Source organism: Varanus komodoensis, unplaced genomic scaffold, assembly GCF_004798865.1.
Source record: "Varanus komodoensis strain SLA01 unplaced genomic scaffold, ASM479886v1 scaffold2, whole genome shotgun sequence".
Classification (NCBI taxonomy): domain Eukaryota; kingdom Metazoa; phylum Chordata; class Lepidosauria; order Squamata; family Varanidae; genus Varanus; species Varanus komodoensis.
The window spans coordinates 32,398,766-32,410,078 of NW_025335568.1; the positions used below are offsets into that span (position 1 = coordinate 32,398,766).

An 11,313-nucleotide genomic window follows, 5' to 3' on the forward strand; every position below is an offset into this window, starting at 1 on the left:
ATTAACAGTTATACTTTGTTGCAGTAAATTAAGAATAAAAACAATGAATTGCAGCTTTACAATTATTCGCAAATGATGAATTAAGTCCCATTGAGTTCAGTGGAACTTACACCCAGAAGTGGAGGCATCTGTCAGACAATTGTAACCTTGGAGAAGCAGTTTTTTAAATTGGGTTGCAAATACTGTTAGGAGTTTTGCTGGGTATGGTTCTTTCACTGTGGTTTTGCTAAAAGTAATGCCTCTTAAGTCAAATTTAGCAAGAGTCATGTTTCTTTATACATGTAAGTTGGTACAAAGTGGGCACTTCGTCTTAAAGGAATGGTTCTGAAAGAAGTTGCCTGGTACAAAGTGAGCACTTCATCTTAAAGAAAGGGTTCTGAAAGAAGTTGCCTTGAGGGTAGGAGAAAAAAGCATTTTGTATAGCAACGTGCTGTGCATGTCTGGTTAGAGTTGGCTGAAATCACAGGTGGTGGGCAGCCAAGTTGCATGGAAAAACATATACCTTGCAGGAGGATCCCTTTGCACCCACTGATCTGTTTGTATGTATGTAAATAAAGCAAGTGGTACAATGATATTATAAATCTCCATTGTGTTTTCTCCTAAGGAAGTTTAATTCTACAGTGGTGCCTCTGGAATATTTTACCTCTTGGAACTGGAATCATGTAATAATTGTTAGAATAGCCATTAGTCAGTCTAACATAGTTACCTGCTGTGGGTGCAAAATTCTTGGAACACAAGTAAGAAATGGTCTGTTCCTGAAAAGTGAGTTACTGGAGCAAAGCAGAGCTACTGCCTATGCAAATCACCCTCCCTTCTAAACTCTTCCCATTATGAAGTGTTTTAAAAGCTTTACCCCATTGTTGGAGGCTTATATACAATTATCTACTCAATATAAAACAAAACTACGTTCCTATAAGATTGTTTTTATACAATACCAAAATATATGCATAGGATATGAATAAAAACTATACTTTTATATAGTATGACATGGCAAAGCCTGTAGGCATCCAACAACACAACAGGGTCTGTGGTTTAATTTAGTCACAGTGTGGTATTGGGTTGGGCAAACAATGTCTTTATTTTTACCAAACCAAATGTCTTGTGGTAATACCAGTCCTAAATTCTTTTACTATTTTTTGTTATTAGTTCTGCATTCCTTTTATAATCAAATAAATTTTCCTATCCTTTGCTAGAGGAACTATGGTAGCAATTTTTAATAGGTGTTAAAACCCTCAGAGTACACTCTTAAGGGACTGATGCTCAAAAGACAGCACACTCCGTTCTGTGAGCCCTCCATCTATCCAGATCCATGCCACCAGGAGCCAGGCGGGGCTTTTATAGGCTCGTATCCCTCCATATTAAAAATATTTCAGCTGGTTCAACCTCAGCCCCTGTACCTGACTCACCAGCAGGTAAGGATGGTGACAGATAGGCTTTTGATTCAAGCAGACCCAGGCCTGTCTTGCTCCCCCACTATGCACTGCAGTGCCCCCTTTCCATTCCTTCTAACCTTTTATGAGGATGATATTGTGTCCTTAAAGGAGAAGCTGTTGTGGAATGGGCAGCAGGTGTGAGGCAGAAAAAAAATTGTTCTACATTCCCACCCCTGAGCTCACTGCTGTGTCTACTTATGGATCTTCATCAATAGAGAAGTCATAGGATTGCTCTGTCATATTTGCATATAAGGACATTGATCACATGATGTAGATGAAAAATCTGCATTAAATATAATAAATACTTAACGGATAGTTTTTAGTTTCTCATATTTATATAGTGCTTTTCACAAAAGTATGGTGGAGAATATAAAATACTGTAGCATAAAAATAATACAACAATAACAACAACAGAATAGCGATTAATCAGCAATCAAACAGCACTCTCTGCTGTGTGCTACAAGCCATAACTGTCTGGATCAGACTTCAGGGAAAGCCTGTTTACAAGCCTGTTTATCAGAATTTATTGGGCCTGTCTAATATCAATTAATAAAGTGTTTCAGAGACTAGGTAAGCAGCTCTAAATGTTCTGTTGCAGGTACTCTTGAGCAGAACTTCAAGAGCATGTGGCAGCCTCAGAAGTGCATGACACAGACATATAAGTAGTACCTCCCGCCAAACAAACAGACAACACTTGTTAAACCTTTTTCCTCCTATTAATCACATCAAAATACTTGTTTTACTTGTTTCACTTAAAGTAATAGTCCAGGAGCTAGGCAGGATCTGTAGCTTTTCCTATCATAGGGCAAAATCATACATACCTTCATTGTAGTCTTTACTTGTGGATTCTGTCAATCTACTCATAATTACTTTCCTCTGATAATGTACTGCTTGTTCTAAATGTGGATATTTTACTGATCCAATCTGAAAAATGTGCAAATCGTACATTTGCATGGAAAGCCTTAAAAAAGAAAGGTAAATTAATTTCTTTCCTTTTCCGGGGATGGCTCAAAGTAATTTGTACAATCACCAATTGCGCTAATTAGTGCAGTTAATTAATGCTTGACCGGATAATCCTATTGCACATTTTTTGCCATTCCTCCCATCTACACATTTGAACCTTGAGTAGAATTCTGGCTAATAAAAAAGTTTTTGTAGAATATTCATTTTGATTGGAGAAACATTTCTCATCCATGATGTCAGTTTAAACTATCTGTATTTACTAAAATAACTTCTGATAGAATGCTTCCTATTACCCACATATTTATTTACTGTGGATTTTTGTTGTATATTAAACTGATTAGATATATGGATCATGATTTGCTCTGATGAATTAAACCCCATCTAAACTGATTTAGACATTTTGATTTTTTTTAAAAAACCTGAATTCTCTGGAAAAAAGTGTTGATAAGATGGACTAAATGAGACAAAACCTTTCCCAGCTTTAAAGGAGAAATTACAGTATCAGTATAGAAAAGTTCCTTAAATATTTTCCTACTGCTTGGATAGAGGCTTGATCTCTAATAGAAATAATTAAAGGGTCCTGTTCATACAACAAACAGACTTAGAGGCAATGCACAGCACTGATCTTTGCTTCTACTTAAAGCACATATTGGACTAAATAAAAGGTGGTCCTTCTGCCTTTAGCATGATAGAAAGGAGAATTGGGTTCCAGAATGGAGACTGACTTTGATTTCTGACCGTTCTATTAGTAAAGGATTCCCTTAGCCTTTGGGTGTTGTAATGATTGTATAAGGAATTATAGCTAGGTACCTTTTTTGTATAAAGCTTGTGCTAGTATGATTTACCTTTACATGTCGAGTTCAGTTCATCAGGTATTAGCTAGTAAAAATGGCATCCTCCTAATTTTTGCTCAAAACCAAGTTTGTGCCTTGTTTGTGCCTTTTCCATGTTACTAGATAACTTTTATGCATAAAATAGCTAAGTTACCCATTCTTTGTTTGTTTACTTGTGAGAACACACTATTGAAATCAATAAGACTTTGCAGGTGAGACAATAAGAATTGCATATGAGGCACAGGACTAAATTGAGATAAGAATGAGTGTCAAATTTCAGCCCAAAATACCTGGCTGCTAGCTGATTGTTTCCTTAAATTCTGATCTAGAATAGCTTGCTGACTGTACCTACAAGATTGCCCTCTCCAACTTCTGGAGCTTTTCATTGTGACTTTTTTCTTTCCTGGGAGACAACTCCAGTAATCTGTTTACAGAATAATTAGATTGCTGAGAAGCTTTGTTAATATGAACACAGGACAAATAAAGTAGTGCATAAAGATGGCTCTTTGCCAAGCTTGAGCCATTACTGCTTTGCCAGTGATTCTTCTATTCCTTTGGCAGAGCGCTTGATTGAAATTACAGTTGTCTTTACCCACTGATTATCTTGGTAAAAGAAAAACAAATCTGTCTAGCCATATCTTATATCTTCCACAAAAGCCAGAAGATGACTGTCTTTTGGACCATTGTTTTGAAAAGGAATTGTGTTTGCTAGTAAGCAGTGATGGCAATCGTACTAGGGTTTTAAGAGGGAGGGAATAAATTGTTCAGCCAAAACTGTTGGCCTCTGAACCAAGATTTCCAATGGGCTGTGTTTGTCAATATGTTAAGCAATGGAGCATGAGGAGCGCTTACGTCCATATATGCCCACCCGCCCCCTCAGATCTGCGGGAGAGGCCCTTCTCCGGGAACCCTCCGTGAAGGAAATTAGGAGGGTAGGTACTCGGAGGAGGGCTTTCTCTGCAGTGGTGCCCAATCTATGGAATGCGCTCCCCAGAGAGGTCCGCCTGGCGCCGTTGTTATTTGTTTTTCGGCGCCAGGCGAAGACCTTTTTATTCAAATGTCATTTTAATTGTTAATAGTATTTATTCATTTTATTCTTTGGCCAGGGTGACTTAATTTATACTGTTAATTTATATTATTTTAAGGAAGTTTATTTATGGATGTAAGCTGCCCCGAGGCTTCAGCGAATGGGGCGGCATAGAAGTCTCCTGAATGAATGAATGAATGAATGAATGAATGAATGAATGATCAGTCGAACAAGTTTTGAATGCTCATCTGAAGTTTTAAGAAGTGGTTAACATTTTCCAGCAATGGTAGATAGAGCCTGCATCCAGAATATGTGACTGAGGATGTATTTTTTAAATGTAACAGAAGAAATACAGTCTTAATATATTCTGGATGCATGTAAGAAATATCTACCATTTATGACAATGAACCACTGCAGAAAATAAGTGCTAGATTGGGCTGTTGGTGCAAAATTTGTCCTAGATATCTGGGCTTTCATTTTCTTTTGAAAAAATCACTAGTGTTAAAACGTTGTTATTTAATGACTTAGTTGAATATAATTCTGTGAGCTCCTTACAGTTCTTTTCTCTTCCTGAATTTTTCTCCCCTTCTGTGTCGGCATGATCCAAGCTGGTTAATGTTTATCTGCTTTTTTTCTGCCCTGACCTTGCCAAAATCTTGCCAAATTATTAGAGATTTTTGGTGTTGCATTGTAAATTAGTTCTGCCATCATGTTTAAAGGCAGGCAGTTTGCAATAAAAGTAATAATAATAACTTGCTTTATTGTGACATCTGCTTCCAAACACCAAGTTTATCAGGAAAGAATAGCCCCTAATGAGAATTCATTTACATGGCATGTGCCAGGTATTTACCATTAATCTTGCTATGGCACTTGTTTTACACTTGTTCCTTGAGCTTTGCTTAGGAAAGGAGCAACAAAGTTTCATTTAGCTTGTTTGATCTGAAATATTGTATATAGATGAGTTTGTTTGGGTAACAGAGCTTTGAGTGGGTTATTTTGTGTAAAAATATATTGAACTTTGCCTTGAAGTTTAACTGAGTTATTAGAGTGAGAAATTATCATTAGCTTGAGGCCACCCAACATTTTCATGGATAACCATTTGAAGTAGATAGGAAGCAAACCACATAAAATAACAGATGTCTGGAATCTTATGGACCAAGGTTTTCTCATGGAGCATTGTGGCTACTTTATCTTATGTGTCTTCGTACGTATTAAATTTAGCCATGGAGTGGGTGTTACAACCAAATGAAGATTATTTTCAACAAACCAGAGGAGGACTTTGCTTTTTTTTGGGGGGGGGGGGTTCATTTGCTACTTCTATTAGGTTATGCTATGCAATTTGACTTTTTTCTACCTAGAACATCACATAAAATTATTTTTCTGCTTTTCTAACATAAAGACTGCCATATTTCTCTTTTTCTGCTCTCTACCCCTCCCATGCATTTCATTTAAGGCTAGAGAGAAATTTGGACTTTGTTTGCGAAACTGGGTGTCAACTATTCTTTCTTTGTCCCAGAATCCTAGGTGTAACCCACACCTAACAGAGACTAATTTAACTCAGTCTGCAATCTTCATTTTGAGATTTAGTTTAGAGACAGACATTATGAATATATTCTTATGCAACGCTTTTTGAAATTTTTGCTGTCTTTTTTCTACTGTTTCTGCTTCCTGTACTTCCTGCTTTGTATAACATCTGATCTGTTGAAGAGTGCTGGAAAACTGGATAACTTGCTCACTATTTTGTGGCATTTTGGCTCATCCTTATAAAATCATTGCACAGCTTTGAATTTTGGCATTTGAGTTCCTCTGATCTAACCCCTACACATACTCATTTAAGCTATTAAAATATCCATGCTGATAGCTGCATTTCAGTTGAACTTAACTAGACGAGCCTTGCTCTGTGTAACTGTGTGAATGTTTACTGCATGCATTTCCTACCTTTCTTCCATCGTGGAAGTTAAGATGGCATCCATGGGGGGGGGGCAGGCAGCCTGGACCTCTTTAATTGCACCAAGATTGCTATACCATGTGCCTTTAGATGATGTGCATGGTATCTAGTTCATATTAGTTTAATAGCTGTTCTCTGTTTTTCCTCTCAGATTCTCCGACAGATCTGCACTACTATAGCAGTGCACAAGAAAAACATTGCTCCTTCAAGACCTGAAAAGTACACAGAAGTTTATATCAAAAAACAGATTGAAGAGTTCAACATAGGAAAGAGACATTTAGCCAACATGATGGGAGAAGATCCAGAAACTTTTACCCAAGAGGATATTGATGTAAGTATGGTTGCTCAGTTGGAGAAGTAATTTACTGCAGGGCTTCAGAATTGAAAGCTCTTTGCTTCAGCATGAGCCCCTCAGCTCTCTGTGAATTTTAATCGAACCGTCAGCATACGAGAGAATACTACTATACATAGAAAACATTGCATCTGTGGCTCTGAATAGAGATTCTACCCCACTACTGTGCGAGGTCAGACATCACAGTGTAGAACTCTATACCATACCTTGCTAAAGCACAGCAGGTTCTTTTAAAAACTACTAATGGATAATCCCCCTGATCTGAGGTCATAAGAACCACTATCAAGGTTTATACAGCATTTGGAAGCATTTACCCATAATTTGACCTGCTGGGTATATTTATGCTGGGGTTTCATGTATGATACGATAACAGCTAGTGACCTTTTCCTACACTTTAGGACCAACACTTGGTCTGCAACTCTGTGTGCACTTATTTTGGAATAAGACCCAAGGGAACTTACTTCTAAGTATATGTAACCAACATTGTTATTTAGAAAATGATTCTTATTTTTCTTGCTTCATTGTACTTTTTTCCCAGCTTTTTACATTCTTTTTTATTCTTTCCATTAAAATGCATGCATCTGGTTTGTTAGGAGGTATTTGGTTCTGTATTTTGGCACTGGAAAATAAGAAAAGATTTTGTAATGGAAATCAGTGTACAATTTATGTATTAGTCTAGTACATTCATTGCCCTTGGAACTGTGTGCCTCAGCATGAAGCCATGTTTATAGGAGCAGTATTGTTCTCAGGGCAGCTCTGTTCTATGGACACACTGCAAAGTCCCAGTCAGCATTCAGATCCTTATGATAATCAGCAGTTTATTTTAGAATCACATGCATAATCATTCAAGTTTATTTACTTTATAAGGGCTAACAAACTAACCCTATGCTTCTTGACTTCTTCTTCAAGAAAAGTTCAAGATGCATTTGCACCCTCTCCTTTCTGGTCCTAGTTAGTTTGTGTTAAAGCAGACAGGAGTTATCTACTGTTAAAGTGATCCAGTTTTCCAGTTCCTCAGAGAGGAAGACTGATCTGCATGACTCATAGGTGAGATGAGAAAGTCTTGACTCTAGCAGACAGGCATGAGAAAGTTTTGACTTCTAGCAAGCATGGACAGTTATGCTGATTTGTGGAAAAGTATGGGGAGGCAGCAGCATACAGATGCAGGCCCCGTGCAGTAACTGTAAAGAACAATTTTGTGACTTAATTGGCCTAGATCCAGTGATTGCACCAATCTATTTGAATGCCAGGAATCGTGAAATCAAAGCAGGTCATATTAGAACCCGATAATGTTACTTAACTTAGTATAGGATCAAAATGCTGAAAAATTGAAAAGCCCTTTATCTTTTAATCTGTCTACTCCATCACTCTATACATTTACTCTATCACTCATCACTCTTCCTTTTTTCTTGTATAAAGTCTTACACTTATGCTAACCCAGGTTCTTCTTTCTTCTTCATACCTTTTGAAAAACTTTGCCTTTTACTCAGCATATAACTGGAAAGGAAGCTTGCACACTTTTGAATTGCATATTTGTAACCTGCATTTGGAAAAGCATGGATTGTACTAAACAATGATAAAATGGGAGATGGGTTTTAAAACAAGACATGGTGGGCAGGAGAGAGATGCTGAACTCATCCCTTACATGTGTTTCCTTCATCTCCCCTTCATCCCATTTCCTGTAAGTGCTAAGTTCTGGTATTCTAGCCTGGTTGGGACAAGCATGGGCAGGGGAGGGATCAGTGTTACTTGCCTTCCCATCTTTCCTCTACAAGGAGTGCCCTTCCCATGCCACTACTGCTTCTATATCTGTTTAGCAGTACCTTTATTTTAGAATACAGCTTGCTGCCAAAGCAATTGAGTCGGACTGTTAAAAATTGCATTACATCTTCCCCAGAGCTTCAGTAGCAACCTCTCGTACTATTACATGCTTTAAAAACAGTAGCAAAAATCCACCTGAAGCCACTTGGGAAAAACAAAACACAGTCTCCAAAATAAACTACCCTGATAAGCTATAAGGAGTAATTCAAGATCGAGTGCCAGACCTTGGCCAGTGGCTACAGAAACAATGAATTAAATTACATGAATAACCTTATGGACTAGCAGGTAGGCCCAGACCTATTTTATCAAGCTTTCCAGGTATATTAGCAACCTGTCCTCAAGATAGTTAGGTATATCCTGAAAATCTCATTTTCTCCTTACTGTAGATGTAAAGTATAAGAACAGTTCAACACTTGATCTTTTAAAAAACTGATGAAGACAACAAAGAACAACATTTTACTTAGCATGGCACAGTACTTATAATGCTTGTTCAATTTGTTCACATAACATCAGATGTTGTAAATACTTAGGCTGTATAAAAGTGTCTGCTATGCATAATTAAATTTCTGTTATAAAAATATAAAAGCCGCTTAGCAGTGGCAGCAGAATTATCAGGCTTTACACTTGGAATGGTAATAATTCCTTCTGATGAGTGCTTATGCATCTCCTGTCGTCTGCTGTTAATCAGCGCGTGCAGCGCATTTCCAAAGTAGACATCCTAGGGTTCTTTTCTTAGTGACATTTTGGATATGTGTGTTTTGAAACAAGTCATACAAAGAAATAAGTTAACAGTGTTGTCGTTGCTTTCACAGGATATATTTGCACATAGTGGTGCCTTACTAGTGGTTTTATTTTCTAGAAATAAAAGTTAAGCTGTAAATTACAACTGTGTGTCTTAGGGGGGGAAAGCCCAGCAAATTGATATATAACTCTGCAGAAGTCTACCAATTGCTTTTTAATTGGTATTATAGACCGTGCTCTGAAATCAGGATGTTTTATTCTCCTATGTGTGAATATGCAGTATGAAGTTTCTCTAATTGATTTGCTTTGCCCATTCCATTTGATGTATCATTTTTCACAATATTTCATAATTTGTGCTCATTTCTAATGAACAGAGTCGTTAGGACAGGCATGTCTAAGTACAACTGACAGCTAACATTAGGTGCCAGATGCAGTTTATAAAGCTATGTAGAACTGTAGAGAACAGTTTAAATAAATTAGCACCTGTACATTAGTCTCACTTGCTGGTAATTTATAAGCGAATCAGTAGAGATGACATTTAGGTAAGTCATTGATCAAGTTAACAGCTGCATACCCACTGCCCAGCTGGGATACCTAATTAATAGAGATTGCAGTCCTGACCTAGTGCTTTTCCCTGGGTTGAGAATGTAATCCTTTTATTTCAAAAGTGAAAAGTGGATCACTTTTAACATAAAGAGTTAACATCATGCCTTAGGTTTGAACAGTTATATCATTTAACATCTCAGTGCTCAGAAAAGTAGCCAAAACAGTACCACAGCCTACTCAAAATGATATTTTATTATCCATTAAATGCAGTCACAATATCCTGTTTACTTATATTTGAACTCAGTTCAAGACAGCTTTCTTATTATTCAAAACCTGATAAGGAAAAGTGAGAGCAATCACTATATTGGATTAATATCTGAGTGCTAAAGATCTTTGTGGGTAGGAGTAACCAAAGTTCTTGATGGATACTGCAATGCTGATCATTTGGCTAATGCTTAAATGTAAAACAAATGTTTTAAGAAACTAGCTTCATTGGCAACTAGTGGGAGCTTGGTTTTTCTAAATAAAATCTTGTGGCATAAGAAGAAATTGATTTAGAAGGAATAAAAATTAGGAAAAGAGCTTTCATTGTTTGAAAAGAACATGCCATTTTGCTTTTTGTAATGCTACCAAAATATAAAACTGCTATAGGTAGATTTGGAAGGAGTTGGAGCTGTTTTCATGAGGCCTAACTAAAAAAAACCCTAAACTTTAGAAGAAAACAAAATACTTATCTTATTATTCAATGGATGTTTAAAGCAAGGGGTTAGTTATCCTTCCAAGGTAGTTTATAAAAGTAAGACTATATATTAAGAATATACAATGGTTTGAATGAGATTCAATTATGTGATATCATCTAGAAGAACATCATAGCAGTCTGTGTTTGACTAAGAGTCCTGTGTATTAATTTTGAGACGCCTTCCTGAAGCCAGAGTATCTATTTTTATTTTATGTGAAGTGATAGCTTACAGTTTTTGCTTATATTGGTTTCCATCAAGGTCCCCTTTAAACCATGTAAGTATGATTCCAAAAAGTATATTAAAAGATTATTGAAATCTGCATTAAAGTGCAGAATGATCTTCCACTGTTGCATAAAAGTCCAGTGTGTAACGGTTCCTGACACCATCTCTTATATGCCCACTCCCTCCCATACAGCAGCTTCACTCCATTTGTGAGACTGCTCTTATTTTTGATTTGGCATGAAAAAGTTCTGATTTTTGAGATCCATTTCAGTTAAGTATTCAGCTGTATAAGCAGTTCTCACTGTTGAGGTAATAATTACAATACAAAGAATAAATAAAAATGATCAGATTTTTAATAAAACCGTATCTACAATCTAGGCAAGTACAGTGGTACCTTGACTCATGAACTTAATCTGTTCCACGACACTGGTCACAACCCAAATTGGTCGTGAGCCATGCCAAGTTTCCCCATAAGGTTCAATGTAAATAAGGTTAATCTGTTCTGTAACCATTTTTTATCACAAAAATTTGAAACAAAATGACAAGGAACAGCAAAGTAACAACAACAAAGATCACGGCCATCTCCCCCCCCTCCCCTGAGCACGACTGTGATTGCCCCTGTCTTCCCTGCACGAGCACGACCGCAGCCATCTCCCCCTCCCCCTGAGCACGACTGCAATTGTGTCC

At 37.2% G+C, this 11,313-nt stretch overlaps 1 protein-coding gene across 1 annotated transcript in view; it reads left to right on the top strand.

The window, feature by feature from the left end:
• MRPS9 (mitochondrial ribosomal protein S9) overlaps positions 1-11,313 on the top strand; it is a 44,470-nt gene that overhangs the window by 4,524 nt on the left and 28,633 nt on the right. The window contains exon 2 of the mRNA XM_044428727.1: positions 6,356-6,535. Coding sequence (XP_044284662.1) covers positions 6,356-6,535 — 180 coding nt within the window. The remainder of the gene's footprint in view (positions 1-6,355; positions 6,536-11,313) is intronic.